This window comes from Bufo bufo, chromosome 9, assembly GCF_905171765.1.
Source record: "Bufo bufo chromosome 9, aBufBuf1.1, whole genome shotgun sequence".
Classification (NCBI taxonomy): domain Eukaryota; kingdom Metazoa; phylum Chordata; class Amphibia; order Anura; family Bufonidae; genus Bufo; species Bufo bufo.
This window is the reverse complement of record NC_053397.1, coordinates 9,746,838-9,768,632: the sequence shown is the minus strand read 5'-3', so window position 1 is coordinate 9,768,632 and position 21,795 is coordinate 9,746,838. Positions and strand designations below refer to the sequence as shown.

The following is a 21,795-nucleotide window of genomic DNA, read 5'->3' as shown; positions in this document are numbered from 1 at the left end:
CATCCGTTTCAGCGGCTTCATCTTAATTGAAGATCCCGCGTGAAATCTCACGCAGTGCATGATGACGTCATCACGCTGGCCGGCATGGTGATGTCACACGTCACCACGCATGAGATTTAGAGTGGGATCTTCGATCAAGATGGCCGCAGCAGTAGCCTCTTCACGCTCAAATGGATGAGGTGAGTATTTTTTTTTTTTTACGCCATTTCAGGGAAAATTGATTAGTTACCATGAAGCACGAGAAAATTCAGCTTCGCGACGATTCAAATTTTCCTTGAAATTTGGATCGAAGTCGACTTTGAAAAACTTTGATTCGCTCAACACATAAGTTGGGCTAGTTTCACACTAGCGGCATCCTTCTCCGGCAGGCTAAGGCTACTTTCACACCAGCGTTTTTCTTTTCCGGCACTGAGTTCCGTCAAAAGGGCTCAATACCGGAAAAGAACTGATCAGGCATTTCCCCGTGCGTTCTGAATGGAAAGAAATCCGTTCAGGATGCATCAGGATGTCTTCAGTTCAGTTTTTTTGACTGATCAGGCAAAAGAGAAAACTGTAGCATGCTACGGTTTTATCTCCGGCGAAAAAAAACTGAAGACTTGCCTGAATGCCGGATCCGTAGGAATGTATTAGTGCATTCAAAATACCGGAATGCCGGATGCGCAGACCGAAAAAAAAAAGGTGAAAAAAATAAATGCCGGAACCGTTTTGCCGGATGACACCGGAAAGACGGATCCGGCATTTCAATGCATTTTCAAGACTGATCAGTCTTACTAATGCCATCAGTTGGAATACGTTTTGACGGATCCGGCGGGCAGTTCCGGCGACTGAACTGCTTGCCGGATCACTCTGCCGCAAGTGTGAAAGTAGCCTAATCCGGTGGGGGAACAGCCTGCTGGATCCGTGCTGCCACTAGTGCACCGTGACTATAATGGGAGAAGGCCGGAGGTCCGGCCGCAGCACGGCAAACATGCCGAGAGGCAGCCGGAATAAAACTACGACATGTCCCACGTCGGAAGAGCCTGCCGCAGAAGGCTGCCTCTAGTGTGAACGTAGCCCAAAGACTTCACCAAATATCACCAGCAGTTCTCATTCCTCGATTTTTGCACTTCTCATGAGTAAATCCAAAATGTTCCATGACATAAAATAGAAAAGATAATCAAAATCTTTAATTAATACATTCTCTGACAATATCACAGGGCAGTTTGGGGAGGGTGTCTCACGAGGTTGGCACATAAGCAGAAAATACTCATTACAAACAGTAAAAAACATACATGCTTTTTGTCACGTCTGAGTCCACGGAGTGGCCCTCACCGATCAGGCTCGGACAGATCCTCAGAAGCGGGGTAAAACGATGGCCACCTCAACCCGCTTCCTGTCAACGGAACCCGCAGGCAAATGAAAAGAAACCAAACACAAACAGCAGAATTCCTCGACATAAAAATTTTAAAATAAAAAAAAATGCAGAGAGAGAGAGAGAACATGCATTCAGAGACAAAAGACCCCTGGGCTTCAGCCAATCACATAACCAGATCCTGCCAGCCATTCACGCTCAGGAACGGTCTGTGTGTCACACACAGTTTTTGGTCTTTAGAAACCTTGTTTTTTGGAAAAGAAGAAGAAATTTAAATGAAAGAAAAAAAAATAATAATAAACACCTCGGACGAGAAAACAGATGGAAAAAAAAAGAAAAAATCCAAAATGAAATAAAAGATTGAGTGACCCATAGGAAATGAGTGTCAGTATGGAGGCCAGGTACTGAAGTGCGAGGGGAGGGGGGATCCCGGCAAAAAGTACTCCCCAAATGGTGAAAGTAATGTTGGATATGAAAAGGTAGGCGTTTGTATGCAAAAAGTTCTGTACAGAAAGATCTGAGTCTGATGGTCCCCAAAATAGGCGGAAGAGCCCAGGAAAGGCCCGCTCACAAACTTGCTTCACGCGGGGCTGGGCCCTCACCGCTTGTTCCTGGCCCCTGATATAAGCCAGGAATAGTTCAGATGGCTTGGATAAAGCAGCTTCCCTCAGTCCTCAAGGGCTGTGCACCGTCATATTCCAGCAGCTCCTCTCCTCCCATGATTGACCGCTTAGAGTGAGGCACGGGGTGGAGAGGAAGCGAGCCGCACCACACAACGCAGGAATGAAAATGTAGCTGCTGCCTCTTCCATCTCAGATGAGTAGGCCGCCTAGATCACCAGGTTGTTATAGCTGACATATTTCTTCTTTGTGGCCGGGCCTGTGAAAAGAAAAAAAAGAAGGTTTGGAAAAAACTAATAGAATACCATAAGATGTAATAAAACAGATAAATTAAAAACTTTTTAAGGTTATGATTAGGGTTGAGCATAAATTACTGCATCAAAATATGAAGCTGAACCCGGCTTAGTATTCTGATACCCTAATGTAAGTGACACGTGATAAAGGTGAGACAAACTAAATCTCCCGATATTTGCTGAAATTTCGGAAAGACCTCCATGGAGGCAATACATTTTACAGTAGGATGGAGCCGATATTCTTAACGTTTTAAAAGAATCGATTTCGGATACAGCAATCTGAACCCAATTTGCTCAACCCTAGTTATAATAAAACAGTCATTGGTACTGTATATACAAGAATATAACTACTATAATACTGCTCCTATGTACAAGAATATAACTACTATAATACTGCTCCTATGTACAAGAATATAACTACTATAATACTGCCTCCTATGTACAAGAATATAACTACTATAATACTGCCTCCTATGTACAAGAATATAACTACTATAATACTGCCTCCTATGTACAAGAATATAACTACTATAATACTGCTCCTATGTACAAGAATATAACTACTATAATACTGCTCCTATGTACAAGAATATAACTACTATAATACTGCTCCTATGTACAAGAATATAACTACTATAATACTGCTCCTATATACAAGAATATAACTACTATAATACTGCTCCTATGTACAAGAATATAACTACTATAATACTGCTCCTATGTACAAGAATATAACTACTATAATACTGCCTCCTATGTACAAGAATATAACTACTATAATACTGCCTCCTATGTACAAGAATATAACTACTATAATACTGCTCCTATGTACAAGAATATAACTACTATAATACTGCTCCTATGTACAAGAATATAACTACTATAATACTGCTCCTATGTACAAGAATATAACTACTATAACACTGCTCCTATGTACAAGAATATAACTACTATAATACTGCTCCTCTGTACAAGAATATAACTACTATAATACTGCCTCCTATGTACAAGAATATAACTACTATAATACTGCTCCTATGTACAAGAATATAACTACTATAATACTGCTCCTATGTACAAGAATATAACTACTATAATACTGCTCCTATGTACAAGAATATAACTACTATAATACTGCCTCCTATGTACAAGAATATAACTACTATAATACTGCCTCCTATGTACAAGAATATAACTACTATAATACTGCCTCCTATGTACAAGAATATAACTACTATAATACTGCTCCTATGTACAAGAATATAACTACTATAATACTGCTCCTATGTACAAGAATATAACTACTATAATACTGCTCCTATGTACAAGAATATAACTACTATAATACTGCTCCTATATACAAGAATATAACTACTATAATACTGCTCCTATGTACAAGAATATAACTACTATAATACTGCTCCTATGTACAAGAATATAACTGATATAATACTGCTCCTATGTGCAAGAATATAACTGATATATTCTTGTACATAGGAGCAGTATTATATCAGTTATATTCTTGCACATAGGAGCAGTATTATATCAGTTATATTCTTGTACATAGGAGCAGTATTATAACTACTATAATACTCCTCCTATGTGCAAGAATATAACTGATATATTCTTGTACATAGGAGCAGTATTATATCAGTTATATTCTTGTACATAGGAGCAGTATTATAACTACTATAATACTCCTCCTATGTGCAAGAATATAACTGATATAATACTGCCTCCTATGTACAAGAATATAACTACTATAATACTGCCCCCTGTGTACAAGAATATAACTACTATAATACTGCCTCCTATGTACAAGAATATAACTACTATAATACTGCTCCTATGTACAAGAATATAACTACTATAATACTGATCCTATGTACAAGAATATAACTACTATAATACTGCTCCTGTGTACAAGTATATAACTACTATAATACTGCTCCTATGTACAAGAATATAACTACTATAATACTGCTCCTATGTACAAGAATATAACTACTATAATACTGCTCCTATGTACAAGAATATAACTACTATAATACTGCCCCCTATGTACAAGAATATAACTACTATAATACTGCCTCCTATGTACAAGAATATAACTACTATAATACTGCTCCTATGTACAAGAATATAACTACTATAATACTGCTCCTATGTACAAGAATATAACTGATATAATACTGCCTCCTATGTACAAGAATATAACTACTATAATACTCCTCCTATGTACAAGAATATAACTACTATAATACTGCCTCCTATGTACAGGAATATAACTACTATAATACTGCCCCCTATGTACAAGAATACAACTACTATAATACTGCCTCCTATGTACAAGAATATAACTACTATAATACTGCTCCTATGTACAAGAATATAACTACTATAATACTGCTCCTATGTACAAGAATATAACTGATATAATACTGCCTCCTATGTACAAGAATATAACTACTATAATACTCCTCCTATGTACAAGAATATAACTACTATAATACTGCCCCCTATGTACAAGAATATAACTACTATAATACTGCCTGCTATATACAAGAATATAACTACTATAATACTGCTCCTATATACATTAATATTACTACTATAATACTGCTTTCCTTGGAATCTGTATTTGCCCTGCAACCATATTCTCTATATAACGTCTCGTTAACAGCAGGCCACGTAATGAGGTTTGTGCAGTATAAATTAAGCCGCTTTCTAAAATAGTGTTTTTCCTGTCGGGTGATGTCACACATCTGCGCTCTTATTAAGTTACATCACCACAAATTGGGTATCTGCTCTATTATTACAGTGAGGCATCAGGGCAGCGATTCGGCAGCTGAGTGCCAGGAAGTAAATACAAACCGCACCATTTAAGAAGCAAATAAACCGACATCAGACATCAATAAACATTAAAGGACGTCCGATCCTCAGCGAAATAATGAACTTGGAAAAGCTGGAGTATTTACTTAGATTCATTGTATCCAGGCCGGAATTCTAGGATAAAGTAACGACCTGCTCAGGTGCTTGGACACATTCTTACTTCACCTGCTCACACAGATGAATCGTTGTAGACAGGACGCTGCGAACTAAACAAAAACCTCAATTCTGTCCAGAGGGTTTGTTACAATGTGTCAGTGTAGGTAAGAATCAGTCCATGAACGGGGGTATATTTGTGGTGCTGCTATGTTTTGCTATCAGAATATTATCTACACTGAAGCACTGGACCTAACTGCAGTCGTATGAGCAGGACAAAGGATGGGTTTTCAGTCTGTACGGCCCCATGCACACGACCGGAGCCGTTTTTTCAGTCTGCAAGTTGCGGATCCTTAAAACACGGATACCATCCATGTGCATTCCGCATTTTGAGGATCGGTACAGCCTGACCTTTTTTTTTAGAAATGCCTATTCATGTCTGCAATATGTACAAGAACAGGACATATTCTATTCTTTTGCAGGAGCACTGAACGGACATACAGATGCGGACTGCACATGCTGCGCCGTCCACATTCTTTGCGGACCCATTGAAATGAATGGGTCGCATTCGATCTGCAGAAAATGTGGATCAGGTGTGGATCAAAACTACAGTTGTGTGCATGAGGCCTTATCAAGCAGTGTCCTATTGACTGACAACAAGCAGAGATCTTAAATACGGTGATCTAACTATTTAGTACAATTGGAAGGTGTGGAACCTGGAAGAAAAGTGATTGCACGTAGCCATTAGACATTCCATATACAGTAAATATACCCATGAAGAAATGCAGCAAGTGAAGGGTTAATGCTAAAGACTAGTAGCCATTTCTTTGGAATTGGGTTCTAACAGTATCTTTTTTTTTCACAGGGATCATCAGCCAGTTACATATTTTTTGTTCGTAGTCTCTTTAAAATTTAAACAGGTTGGAGTCGCCCCTTAACCTGCAATAAAATATTTAAAACCTTGGACAATAGTAAAGTGCAATCTTCAGAATTAATGCACTGAGGAGAGCGGAGTAATAACAGAACCTGGAATTGTCTGCAGCTCTTGTGAACACAGAGAAAGGTCAATGCTGTGGTTTGTTGCAAGAGGTGACGAGCAGAGAACTACTTATCATCCTGACAAAGCGCCCAGGTCCTACGTACTGACGAGCACAGACACAATACATATACAAGCCATGCATTAGCTGACAACCCCTGTAGCCAGGCACAATGTAATCAAATGCAGTCAGAGACAGCGGCACAGAAGGCCGTTTTATACAGGGCCTCGTCAGTGCTTTATTTTCTTGCACACAATAAACGTACATATAGCTTTAACATTCAGGCCCAAAAAACAAATCAACCACTGCGCGCCATAGTGTTAGCCAAACGCGGCAATATTCCTGACTATACAAGTGGCTTCCTATTACCCACCAAAATTACAATATCTTGTTTTACCTTTACAAAAAGAGAAGAAAATGTTCACTTTGAAGCTCGCAATCACAGTAGGGACAGAGCCACACGGTCAGGTTTCCTGCTTCCGTTTTAAAATCCAAAATCAGGAGAGGATCATAAGAGAGAGAAAGTATAAAGGAAAGATACAACGTCTCTATTTTTAATTTACTTCTGGTTTTAGGTTCCAAAACTGTATCCATAAATCTGATCGTGTGGCCGTACCCTTATGGTCTCCCTGAAAGGTTCTGCCTCCTCAGATGTCTCTCCTTCTAGTGCACACCTTAATAGCCCAGCTGGACTGTGTTTGAAAGAAAATTCGTACTGGTCAGTGGGGTAATGATAGGCCCCACTACCCGAAAGCAAGACTTCCCAAAGCCCAATGCAAACTACTCATTGCTAGGCATACTCAGGTTTACAGGATTCTATATCTATTATCCCACTTTCCCTGGAAGAGATATATACCTTCAGGAGCCTAGAACACAAAGAATTTGGGGGAAATATAATAATTCTCCTTGTACAAGAATATAACTACTATAATACTGCTCCTTGTACAAGAATATAACTACTATAATACTGCTCCCATATACAAGAATATAACTACTATAATACTGCCTCCTATGTACAAGAATATAACTAGTATAATACTGCTCCTTGTACAAGAATATAACTACTATGATACTGCTCCTATGTACAAGAATATAACTACTATAATACTGCCTCCTATGTACAAGAATATAACTACTATGATACTGCTCCTTGTACAAGAATATAACTACTATGATACTGCTCCCATATACAAGAATATAACTACTATAATACTGCTCCTATGTACAAGAATATAACTGCTATAATACTGCTCCTATGTACAGACATATAACTACTATAATACTGCTCCTATATACAAGAATATAACTACTATAATACTGCCTCCTATGTACAAGAATATAACTACTATAATACTGCTCCCATATACAAGAATATAACTACTATAATACTGCCTCCTATGTACAAGAATATAACTACTATATTACTGCCTCCTATGTACAAGAATATAACTACTATAATACTGCCTCCTATGTACAAGAATATAACTACTATAATACTGCCTCCTATATACAAGAATATAACGGCTATAATACTGCTCCTATGTACAAGAATATAACTGCTATAATACTGCTCCTATGGACAAGAATATAACTGCTATAATACTGCTCCTATGTACAAGAATATAACTACTATAATACTGCCTCCTATATACAAGAATATAACTGCTATAATACTGCTCCTATGTACAAGAATATAACTGCTATAATACTGCTCCTATGTACAAGAATATAACTGCTATAATACTGCTCCTATGTACAAGAATATAACTACTATAATACTGCTCCTATGTACTAGAATATAACTACTATAATACTGCTTCTATGTAGAAGAATATAACTGCTATAATACTGCTCCTATGTACAAGAATATAACTACTATAATACTGCTCCTATGTACAAGAATATAACTACTATAATACTGCTCCTATGTACAAGAATATAACTACTATAATACTGCTCCTATGTACAGGACTATAACTACTATAATACTGCTCCTATGTACAAGAATATAACTACTATAATACTGCTCCTATGTACAAGAATATAACTACTATAATACTGCTCCTATATACAAGAAAATAACTACTATAATACTGCTCCTATGTACAAAAATATAACTACTATAATACTGCCTCCTATGTACAAGAATACAACTACTATAATACTGCTCTTATGTACAAGAATATAACTACTATAATACTGCTCCTATGTACAAGAAAATAACTACTATAATACTGCCTCCTATGTACAAGAACATAACTACTATAATACTGCTCCTATGTACAAGAATATAACTACTACAATACTGCTCCTATGTACAAGAATATAACTACTATAATACATAGTATACAGTAATTACATAGATAAAATTGGGCTGGGCATAACATTTTCAATAGATGGTTCAGCAAAAAACGGAACGGAAACGGAAGACATACGGATGCATTTCCGTTTTTTTGCGGACCCATTGACTTGAATGGAGCCACGGACTGTGATTTGCGGGCAATAATAGGACATGTTCTATGTTAAAACGGAACGGAAAAACGGAAATACGGAAACGGAATGCATACAGAGTACATTCCGTTTTTTTTGCGGACCCATTGAAATGAATGGTTCCGTATACGGACCGTATACGGAACGCAAAAAACGTCCAGTAAACGGGAAAAAAAAAACGTCCGTGTGCAATAGGCCTAATGAGGGGATAGGTTGGTGATCAGGGCACCTTTTTACAGGCAGAGTTGTGACCTCTCTGACCTTTCATTCCACATGATACATTGTTTCTATTGATGCATCAATATTTCTTTCTTTGTTCTTCCAATTTTCAGTGTCAGAAACTACAAAGCAGCAAATATTCTCCCAAACAATGTGATAAATCTTCTTTGTGACCTTTTTTGCAGCCACAGAACCTCCCATGGCACACATGCAGTAGAGGCAGACCCTGCCGGTAGTATGGGGTCTTCAGAGAGGCGGCTCTGCCTGGGTTGGAGCCTGTACAGGACTCCCCATTCCATGTTAGCAAACAAGGGTTTAAATTGGTCCAAGTGTTATGGAAAGGGTCCAATACCACCGAACCCTTCTGTGTAGAAGAATCCAGCATAATAATAAAGGGTTCATTGGCACCTTTCTTCCATAACCCATGAAAGCCTTCTCCCCGGCACAGAGGAGATTAAGAGTGGCAGCAGGGGGTGCGGAATAAGTATGGAGCAGGGAGTAATAAAACATATTGTAACTGCACAGGCAGCAGAAGACATAAATCCAAGCTCTAACTTTCCCAGGCGGCGAAGGATTTGCAGACAGGCCTCTCGATTAGTCATAAAACATTCACCCAAGAATTAAAAATGAAAGCACTTTGAGGCTGATCACAGCGAGAAAAACCGTAGCAGAAAGGGCGAATGGCGGTAACGACACTGGCATCAGTCACCTGCAATGGAGGCTGGCACTGGCTCGTCTCCCTCTGATCCCACACCAGAGGGACAGATGTTCGGAGGGTCATTTACCAGACATGGCCTCGCTCTTTGGCCCGCTGCTCCCTCCAGCTGGAGATAACCATTACTGAGTGGGCACAGGATATGAAGGATGGGCAGTGGCCGGGATGCCACTAGCTATGGTATACGAGAGCCCTGGTACTAAGAGCTGGGCCTATAGACCCCTTGGAGCTCATCTGCGCGAACAGATGGGAGGATGTTACGGTGGTTTTCCCTCCTAGACACGACGGGTTTATTGCCTTATAGAGCCAGAACTGAAATGTATTCATAGAGATTTCAGCTCTGGAGCTTTTATTCTGCTCAACAGCTGGATGCAGACAGGAATAGATGGGACGATTGTGTAGAGTGTGGATGGGAGCGCTGAGCTGCAGATCCTCTCCGCCGGCCAGACTCTTACTGTATCAATCTGAGCTTTAGAAGCATTGTTTAACAAATGTTTCAAAACCCAACAGGGGACACAACAATGACAGAGGCGGCCGTGCCAATCTCAGGCTGCAAGGGATGCTGGGATGCTGTAGATCAAGAAGAGCTGAATTGTTTGTGTAACCGGCAGTGTTTGTTTCATGTGATGCTCTTAAAGGGGAAATTCAGCTTGAGTTAAAGGAATATTCAGATTTAATATTCCGATACTGATGCTTTCAGTATCAATTCCTTCAATCCTGTTCAGGATCTCTGCTTGCAGTCACTTTCATTGTTTTCCCCTGATCACATGATGGACATGCGGGTGCACAGCTGGGTCTTATAACGAGCCATGAGGGGTGAATGAAAAGCAGCTTTGCATGGGATCAGCAACCTCCGGCACTCCAGCTGTTCTGAAACTACAACTCCCAGAATCCTCCTTCCACTTCTATAGGAGTTACATGAATATCCAATTGCGTGTGCACGCTGGGAGTTGTAGTTTCACAGTAGCTAGAGCGTTGAAGGTTGCTGATCCTGGACCCAGTAGTGGTCCTAGCTAAGCTTTCCTTTAAAGGGGTATTCCCATCTGGGACATTGATGGCATATTGCTCGGATATTCCATCAATGTCAGATAAGAGCAGGTCCTATATCTGGGACCTACTCCTATCTCCAGAACAGGACCCCTGTGAGTGAACTGAGAGCAGCTGCGAGGCCACCCTTCATTGACCGTTAATGGAGTTTTGAAGATAGCCGGGCACGCTCGCTTACTTATTTCTGGAACTCCCATAGCGATAAACGGAGAGCGCGCTGTGCATGCGCGGTGTGCTCGCCTTCACTTCAGAGGTGGGACCTGCAGCTATCTGACATTGAGGGCATATCCCAGCAATATGTCATCAATGTCCCAGATGGGCCAACCTCTAAGACTGATGTTGTTGCCCTAGCCAAGTAGATAAATACTCCCAGGGGAAGAATGGATCATTTGATTTGCGCTGGTTTTCTGCCATAAAAAAGTTTGTGACTTGTTTACCCATTTTTGCTACGTTTGATGTGGATGGAAAAGTAAACGTGTTTGGTCAGGACAGTAGGTTTACACCGGATTTAAGAAATGGGACTCTCTGGGCATATTTAAAGATGCGTCAAATTAAAAAAACGTGCACCATTTTTATAAATTTGGTGCAAATTATTGTAATGTAAACTTAAGTAAAGCTGACTTCAAAAACTTCCTTCATAATAACTTGCACGCTATGTATTTGATCCAGTTTTTTTTTTGTCTTGCTCTCTGAAACTTTCCTTTCTTGGATACTTTTCACACCCGGCTGCAGCGCTTCACACATGAGCTTCTCTTCACACATTTCACAATCATTTCTGTGCCGTCTTTTACAGTTTATTTTTAGCTGTTTCAAGGTGATAGCTACAAGTTATATATATATATATATATAGGCAGCTGGGTAGTCACCTGTTGCATATGACAGGACATTTACAGTATCAATGGATAATAATATATACAACAGCCAGGATGAAGCAAACAGCACCACCTGCCTTGTATCAGTAAAGTAAGAATGTGGGAATTCATCAGGCTCTAGTTATGTGACTGGAAAAGGATAAGCAGAGGTGGAGCTTCCTGTAAGCAGAGGTGGAGCTTCCTGTAAGCAGAGGTGGAGCTTCCTGTAAGCAGAGGTGGAGCTTTCCTGTAAGCAGAGGTGGAGCTTCCTGTAAGCAGAGGTGGAGCTTCCTGTAAGCAGAGGTGGAGCTTCCTGTAAGCAGAGGTGGAGCTTCCTGTAAGCAGAGGTGGAGCTTCCTGTAAGCAGAGGTGGAGCTTCCTATAAGAGATATGTGAACATATCCATGCAAGGGCTGACTAACTGGAGGAAAAATAGGCGATTCTTAAAATGCATTCAGTGACATTTATCAAGGCCTGTACTCCACAATTGTGGTGTAAGAAAATTGCACCTTATGGTACACGACATGTGTGCACCATAGTTTGCAACTTTTTGAGCTTCTCAGCACTTTTCAGAAGTGGCAAGAGAAATGGGGGTGGCTTAGCGGAACTGGGCTTCACACCGCCGCATTTACTATAACTTTGACGAGAATGTGGAGGAAGTTGCAGCTAAAGTCTACGCCGCTGCAGGACAGAGATGCTTCTGCCTCTAAACAAATGAGGCGCATGTCACTCCAGCGCAGGGATCCACCAGTCTTGATATATCTCCCCCATTGTGTATGGGATATCACCGCTGAACATCATTTTGCAGTTTACATTCTATATACTTTTATTTATTATACTCCACTCGCCATCTGATTGTGTGGCAAGGTTTATTTTAGTGGTTATTTCCCATAGTCGGTTAGTGGTACCAGGCCACGTTCCTAAGGTCTGAAGTAACTGTATATGTGTCCTGCACACTGAAGAGGGGCCAGGAGGCTAGAAAACCTCTAGGCATGTAATAAAGAGCTCAGCCCCAACGAGGCCTTCAGGGTAAGACATTACTTGCTACGACCACCTTATGGGTGTTGGATAGATGCCATGTTGGGAACTGGTCGATATGGAGCTTGTTCATTTGTTCACACCCTAGGTGACTGCTGCTTACTTCGGTCTGTATGATATCTTTTGTATAAAAGTCTTATGTATTCGATCATAGCTTAGTAACCTTTTATCACTTAAAGAGGTTATTCAGAAAGAGACAGTTATGACTTATCCTAAGGATAGGTCATCAGTATCAGATCTGCAGGGATGAGACCCCCGGGACCCCCGCCGATCAGCTGTTAGAACAAGCCTTGAGCTCTGCAGCCTCTTCTTAGGCCAGTGACATCACTGTAAATCGGTCACGTGGCCTAGTTGCAGCTCAGCCCCATTCATGTCAATGGGGCCGAGCTGCAATACCAAACACTGCCACTATATGATGTACGGCGCTGTCCTTGGAAAGCTGCCGGGAGCCTGCACCTCTCACCAGAGCTCCCATGAGCGCAGCAGCTCCCTGGTGGGGGTGCCAGGACTTTGACCCCCGCTGATGTGATAATGATTAGTGTTGAGCGAATGTGTTTTAAGTTCAGCGTCTAAAGTTCGGGTTATGGATTCCGCTACCACGGACCATAACGGAATTTAGAATCCATAACGCGATTCTTCGATAACCCAAACTTTAGATGCCGAATTTAAAACACAAGTTCGCTCAACACTAATAATGATGACCTATCCCGAGGATAAGTCATTATTATCTTAGCCCCTTTGTCATGTCAAGCCTATTTTATTCCCGGATCTCAGAATTCACGGTAAAACACTGCTGGAAGTCCATTGCTCTGGATCAATCACCCAAAAACCATATCTAATACCTTATAATGTAGTGCTCTTTGCTGTACTTCATACACTGGATGTACAGATGCAGCAGAGCTGAATTTGTCACTGCGCCATATTCATAGTGAGACAATGTAAAACCTATTCTGTCATGCGCTGATGGTTGTCTATTTGGCCATCATATTTCAATAGAGACCACAGGTTTCCAGCCTCCAGTATAATTCTATTCAATGAAAGCATGCAGGGATCTCTAGCAGGATTACAACGCAAAGTATATTACAAAGTTGCAAGACATTTTCTGCTACAATGATTTCGCTCAGGATCATCACAATAGGAGTAATGTGAGGCTTCTGGGCCCCAACACAAAGCTGTACTGGGGCCCCCACCTACCATGTTACATTTATGATCCTGGTGCTGTTAAGCCTCTATGACACCATTGTGTGCGACCTCTACCCTCCATATCCCATATGCCGAATGGTTATGTAAGCACCCCACAATAAGGGCGGCCCAGTGTGCAATCCCTGTTGAATCCCTTCGTTCCAGACATTTCTCCAGTGCAATATGCAGCATATTGACCTCGCTGCGCAGTAATGCGTCTCTGCAGATAAATGGGCACATCGCTCTATACCCCAGCTGGACATACCCATCGCTCACACTCACCACTGAAATAAATACGTCCACGTCAAGATTCCCTGCGCTTTTGCAATATATTCCCCCTGCACACCTCCTAAGGGCCAAACGGCAGAACCCCGCGGGACGATAAATCTAAAGGACGCTGAATAAACAGAGATTACGGCGGTTGTCAGTTAATGCATGCAAGACAGCGAGGCAAAATAAATCACAAATAGTGTCCCCCCCGGGACAGGACGCCCCCAGCGCTGCCAAATGACCTGCTGTCCGCAGATGAGAGCCCCATTCACTGACTGTAACATATTGGACAGCAAGTGCTTTTGTGTGAAGAGATGGCGCGCATCCTGTCCCTTCTTTGTCTAATTACTAATTAATCTTATATTTGACAAAGCAGGAACATTGAGGGGGATGTGGAAAATGGGGGAGAAAGACTTAAAGGGACATTGCACTTTAATGTAATGGCCTCATGTTTATCCACATATAGTTGAGGGGTCCTTGGTAATGCACAAAATAGGGCCCTTCTCTTTGTGCTTTATGGGGCGGGCAGGAGACAGTGCTTGTTGATCCCCTATCTCTTATTGGTGGGCATGTAGGGCCCTATATAACAAAAGGGCGGGGCCAAGCTGAGCTGGGGTCTCCCTCTAACAGGGGCCCCGTATCTGCACTGTATAAGGCTACTTTCACACTGGCGTTTTGGCTTTTCGTTTGTGAGATCCGTTTCAGGGCTCTGACAAGTTTTGCCCTAAAAGCATTGTTCAATGAAAAGTTCTAAATCTTTGTTACAATGTATCAGCGCTGTTTACTCATAGCAGGTTGTCTAGACAGGGTGCAAATGTAACAAACCCTCAGACTGGAGAAGTATTAGATCTGTGCAGATACTGGCAAGCAAGACATGAACAGGGCAAGTCTTTGGCAAGAATGTTCTCAATCGTTGACAGCAAGCAGAGATCTTGAAATGGTGATGGATTGAAACATAACAGGAAATTGCAGAACTTTCCAATATATATTGTTTAAGCTTTATTTACAGTACAGACCAAAAGTTTGGACACACCTTCTCATTCAAAGAGTTTTCTTTATTTTCATGACTATGAAGGCATCAAAACTATGAATTAACACATGTGGAATTATATACATAGCAAACAAGTGTGAAACAACTGAAAATATGTCATATTCTAGGTTCTTCAAAGTAGCCACCTTTTGCTTTGATTACTGCTTTGCACACTCTTGGCATTCTCTTGATGAGCTTCAAGAGGTAGTCCCCTGAAATGGTCTTCCAACAGTCTTGAAGGAGTTCCCAGAGATGCTTAGAACTTGTTGGCCCTTTTGCCTTCACTTTGCGGTCCAGCTCACCCCAAACCATCTCGATTGGGTTCAGGTCCGGTGACTGTGGAGGCCAGGTCATCTGGCGCAGCACCCCATCACTCTCCTTCATGGTCAAATAGCCCTTACTTTCAAAGTTTTCCCAATTTTTCGGCTGACTGACTGACCTTCATTTCTTAAAGTAATGATGGCCACTCGTTTTTCTTTACTTAGCTGCTTTTTTCTTGCCATAATACAAATTCTAACAGTCTATTCAGTAGGACTATCAGCTGTGTATCCACCTGACTTCTCCTCAACGCAACTGATGGTCCCAACCCCATTTATAAGGCAAGAAATCCCACTTATTAAACCTGACAGGGCACACCTGTGAAGTGAAGACCATTTCAGGGGACTACCTCTTGAAGCTCATCAAGAGAATGCCAAGAGTGTGCAAAGCAGTAATCAAAGCAAAAGGTGTCTACTATGAAGAACCTAGAATATGACATATTTTCAGTTGTTTCACACTTGTTTGTTATGTATATAATTCCACATGTGTTAATTCATAGTTTTGATGCCTTCAGTGTGAATCTACAATTTTCATAGTCATGAAAATAAAGAAAACTCTTTGAATGAGAAGGTGTGTCCAAACTTTTGGTCTGTACTGTACATAATACATATTTAACTCTTTAGGGTCTTACTGCCAATGTCGGAGGCAGAAATGTCCTTTATATTTCTAATGCTCGCCGTATATTCTCTCTCTCTCTCTCTATATATATATATATATATATTTATACTGTTTACTTTTGAGAATTTGCTGCTTTTATACTGGAGGGAACAACATTTTATCTTCGGTTTTTGCTTTTATCTCAAAACTGAAAAAACTGCCAAAATTCCTCTCAGAACTCAGAAGTTCTATAAAAAGTGAAGTCGTCAGCGGTAAAACTTGTGATTTTACCAGCCAAAAAAATATGAAAGGGAAAGTGCGTGTGTGTACGGCTCCATAAATCTACAGACCTTGCGCACCAGCAGGAAGCCTTGAGAAAATGCCCAAATCATCGCATCTTCTAGAAGGGGACGCTAAGCTGACAAATTCTCATTTTTCCAAAACGTAATGAATAAAAAAACAACGATTTGAGATGTTGTGATTGATAAAAGATATAAATTTCAGCTTTCTCCAAGACAATATTATCCATTAGGGCAGGCATCCTCAAACTGCGGCTCCCACAATGCCATACCTGTTCGGGCATGCTGGGAATTGTAGTTTTGCAACAGCTGGAGGGCCGCAGTTTGAGGATGCCTGCATTAGGGCTTGTCTTCTTGAAGGCAGGCCTGGCCCATCCATGGATTATTTGGTCAACCATTCACATTTCTCCTGTAACGGCCGCTATAGAGAAAATGTGTGGTCAGCTGATCATCGGGGGTTGTCATCCAGCTTTCCCGATCTCCTAAAAAAGGACCCCTTTGGTGCTATGTACTGATTCACTCCTTATGAACATATCCGGGTGTATGCGCCATTCAGAATCCTGGGAAAGACAAGGATCCTGGAAAAGCTGGGTGACAACCCTCTGGGACCATGGTGTGCCCTGAAGCTGAGCAAGGTGACACTACTACAAGGGACAGAGAGTAATCTATGAACTCTCCTGACTTGGGATGGAAAAGTGAACCAACCCTTGAAGCTGCAGACATCTTGATTTTTGTTTCTGCAAACCCAATAAAGCAATTTCCAAAGTAGCAGTTGCTGAATACTTTATTAAAGCGATCCATCCAAGTCTCACCCATAAGCTGTGGCAAAAAGTTGCAATTTACCTCCTGTCCTTCTCAGGAGGCCTATAAAATGTTGCAAAGTCTATTACAAATTTACTGCGTCGCCATGGAGCCGGAGCCTAACGGCAGGAAAGAGGTAACGAAGCGCTACGAACGTTTCCACTCATCGCCATCGGTGCCAAGCTCCACACAATTAAAGCGAAGTGAGATAAAAATGTAAAGAAGGCAAATGTAACATTAAGTGGAATATAAAACGCGAATGTTTATCAAATATTAACGCTCCGCCACTTTAAGAGGCTGAAAGGTATTTCTAGATAACGCGCCATGAATTTTGATGCTTAAGTCGATTTTACAAGAAGCCCGATTACGATCTCTGCAGAAACTTCATAAAGCGTCACGCCGGAATCCGTCCATAAGAAGATGGCGGAACAATCCAGAAACGTATCCACCACCACAAGCAGTGAATATCTGATCGGTATCCAGGAAAGCTGGGTGACAACCAATATGGCCGCCATTATCACTCTGCTATTGACCATAGCTCTGCAGGGGTGGAACAGTTAACCATGGCGCTCTTCCGGTAAACCCCTGAAAGGCGCCATTTTAGCACAATCAGCTTATTAGATTGGTCATCGCTTCATCTGCCCCGTCTTAGGGCTCATGCACATGACCTTATGCGGTCCGAAAAAATGGATCCGAAAAAAATACAGATGACGTCCCTGTGCATTCTGTATTTTGCGGAAGGAACAGCTGGCCCCTAATAGAACGGTCCTATCCTTGTCTGTAAGGCGGACAATAATACGACATGTTCTATTTGTTTGCAGAACGGACATATGGAAACTGAATGCACACGGAGTAACTTCCATTTTTTTTGCGAATCCATTGAAATAAATGGTTCCGCATGTGATCCGCAAAAAAAAACGGAACGGACACGGAAAGAAAATACATTTGTGTGCATGAGCCCTTACCCTCCTTTCTTGTATTTTCCGTTGTCCTCTTCCATCATCTACAGTATGGGCTCCATCGATTGGGGGCCCCATAGTAACTGCTAAAAAAAACAATACCCACAGCCCCAAATGCCAAAGAGGTCAAAAACAAGAATGTTCGGTTTTTACAGAATTTTTGTATTCCCCTATTAAAGTATAAAGCGGCATCTGGCTGCAAAAAAGGCAAAGAAAATATGTTAAAAACGCTGTATATGCACTTTTTTTCCCCGTGTTTTTGGGACATTTTTCATTTTGTCACATTTGTAACAAGTGTCCGGTGTCTTTCAAGTCCTATGGGAAGAAGGCTTTACAAAAAGGTACCTAGCGAGGCGCAAAAGGTGTCAAAACAGAGGCGCATGGATTGTGCACCAAAATTCTTATGCATTTTACTTAGTAAGGCCTCATGCACACGACCGTTGTGTGTTTTGCGGTCCGCAAATTGTGGATCCGCAAAACACGGATGGCGTCCGTGTGCATTCTGCAATTTGCGGAACGGCACGCACAGCCATTAATATAACTGCCTATTCTTGTCCTTAAAACGGACAAGAATAGGACAGGTTATATTTTATTTGCGGCCCACAGAACGGAGCAACGGATGCGGACAGCGCACGGAGTACTGTCCGCATCTTTTGCGGCCCCATTGAAGTGAATGGGTCTGCATCCAAGCCGCAAAAACTGCGGCTTGGATGCGGACCAAAACAATGTTCGTGTGCATGAGGCCCAAATCTGCAATATTGTGTGCAGTGCATTTCAGGGAGCACCGTAGAGACTTTAAGGCCTCGTCCACTTTCAAGGCCATGAAAAAAGGGTCCTTGTTTCATCCATGAAGACGTCCGTGAAGGATCCGTGGTGCATCCGTAATCCACGGACGTTGCTCAGCTGAAAATCAATTTCCAGAGAATCTCCTATCAGTCTTCAGTGAAAAACGGACACACCATGGATGCCATCCGTGTTGTGTCCGTGATTTTCACTGACCCTTAGACTTCATTGGACATCACGGACCAAAGTAGCGCACGGTTAGTAAAACAAATACAGATGTCTGAACAGACACATTCAAATCAATGGGTACGTGTGCTGTACGCGGAAAATGCTGACACGTCAGTAAAAAACAGAAACGTGGACGAGGCCTTAATGTAACATCTGTGCAACAATGTGGCGTTTTCTGAAACGCGCTGCGTATCATGGCTGCCCAAAAGTGACACTTAGAAATGAAGCATCATGGGACGCAAGTCATAAGGGGTCTAGATGGACCATTATTGCTCACCCCCCGGGGTAGTGCTAGTGTAACATTATGTGATGACTGGAGCGCCCCTTTAAGTGACTGTTCCCTTTTAAGTAGACAATTAGATGGCTGATGGTAGATGCGATGTGGCGTAGCGCGGAGCCAAATGCGAGGTGCCTTTTTACGACACTTTCGCTCCGGTTTCCATCAGTGTCCTCAAACAATATAAACACTAATGGCCCCATTACATATCGGCTCCTGCAGTTTCTGTCGTCCCCGGGGAGCGACGAGCTGCCAAACGCAGCCACTCCCCGGCCATGAGTGACAATTACTACAGCGCATTAGCAGGGATTTATATTTATGGACTAGTAACAACCTCCCGTGGGATAAACCTTCCTCTCTGTGGAGGATTTCCTGTCTAGAAATGATGGGATCTGCCTGTGTTAAAGGGGTATTCCTACTTTATCTGTAGGATACGTCACTGCTTTATGTTCAGTAGGGCCTGGCCTTTGGTCCCAGTATAGCGCTGGGGGGGGGGCTTTCTAAATTTCCATGCACTGCTCTGGGCATCTGCAGATTCACTGGAATGGGGACATGCTGCAGTTCCCTGCACTGGGGCAGCAGGGGGCGCAGCTGCACATCAGAAACAGCGTCTGCAGCCCCTTCATTCCGTCATAGAATTGCGTTATGGTCCGTGGTAAAGGAATCCATGATGCAATTCTGCTTTTACCACCAAACGAAGCGTGAACGAATTTCTTAACCTGAAATTCGCTCATCTCTAGTTTGAACCCTACTGATCACAACATGATGGCCCATGTATCCTAAAGATATAAGATGGGAATACCCCTTTAATGATGGGGAACAGACCACCAGAGAATGCAGACGATCTACGCAGGGTTCCAAATGCCTCATATAGGGGGTTATCCCATTGTATTTAAAGGGGTATTCCAGTTATGTGACATTATCTATCCTGTAGATGTCAGATTGTGGGGGTCCTACCTCTCAGACTCCCACCAGTAACGGAAATGGGGGCCCAGTACACCATGGAGCTCCCGAAATGAACGGAGTGGCTGGTTGGGCATGTGCGCTGATGCTCCATTATGGGAGTTCTGGACATAGCTCGGCCGCTCTGTTCATTTCGGGCCCCCATTCTCATGATCGGTGGGGGACCCCCACCAATCTAATGGTTATCTCCTATTCTCTGGATAGGGAATAACTTTACATAACCGGAGCACCTCTTTCTAATATACATTACAGTTCAGTTCATCAACATTTACAAGACCTCTGCTTGCTGTCAGTGACAGTGGGAACATTCTTGTTTCAATCCAGAAGCTATAAACCAGTACAGACCTGATACTTCTCACATCTAAGGCTTTGTTATATTGTATCCAGTGTAGACAATCGTCTGTGATGTAAACAGACTTCAGACTGATACATTTCACCTGAACCGATACATTGCAACGAACCATCAGGCCAGGAGAGAGATTTGTGCTGCAGATGTGTGCAGAGGAATTGGGTAGAAATGAGCCGAGTCATAAATGTTTGCAAACTGAGGAAAGTGGTTGATTTAGAGGCTCATTTATTCCGTATTGCGCAGCGTGATAAATTAGGCGTTCACAGCCAGGTTTAGTGCCTCGTCTTTACGCGCCTTATGGTGTCGCTCCACCGTGAACCATCGCTTGACAGTTTAAACCTACTTTTAACTTTGAAAAAAAACTTTGGAAAATCCATTGCTTTATCTACTCTGATCTCATTTTGTATACTCCAGTCACATCCAAAGCAGCATTCAGAATTCTACTGGCCGCCCCTTGACATCACTGCGCTGTGACAGCGGATTCTGTAGCTGAGATCCGGTAACGGACCGCGTTCCTCTATAATGTTTGAGGCATTGTACCCTACAAGGCATGATCTGCATGAGGGCAGCAGGGAGGCAATGCAAACTCAGAATGTTTAATGCAGCTTTGGATGTGCATGGAGTAGATTGCAAAAAATAAAAAGTTCAAAAAGTGCAGACGTGCTTATCCTATCGAAAGAGCTGCATCAGACCTGAGCATGTAATCTATGTCCGTCACTGGGAAAGCTGGGTCCAGCGTTACGGTGGACAATGGTTTGTCACCAGTGACGTATTGAGGCTTCCCCTGGATATTGAGACAGATTTACCAGTCAGACCTCTGGAAGAGCTGGGTCACCATGACTGTTGGCAGCCATACTGGTCACCCAGCTTTCCCTGGAGCAGATACAGAAGAGGACGAGTCCAGGGCGGATTCACAGGATTCAGCTCTCAGCTCTATATGTCCATGTATATGGGTCAGTAGGTCAGAGGTAAGTAGGAGCCTCCCAGGCTGTAGATCGTATACAGGACGTTGTCATGGAAACCTCTCATTTTTAATTTAGGCGCGGGCGGCGAGGCGGCGTTCACAGAGAATCCCCATCACTTATTCATACCT

The 21,795-nt window shown here is 42.1% G+C and overlaps 1 protein-coding gene across 1 annotated transcript in view; it reads right to left on the bottom strand.

Moving 5' to 3' along the window:
• Positions 1-1,921: 1,921 nt before the first annotated feature.
• The window catches only part of GRM7 (glutamate metabotropic receptor 7), a 349,469-nt gene continuing 329,595 nt past the window's right edge, over positions 1,922-21,795 (bottom strand). The window contains exon 10 of the mRNA XM_040408112.1: positions 1,922-2,230. Coding sequence (XP_040264046.1) covers positions 2,181-2,230 — 50 coding nt within the window. The 3' untranslated portion in view covers positions 1,922-2,180. The remainder of the gene's footprint in view (positions 2,231-21,795) is intronic.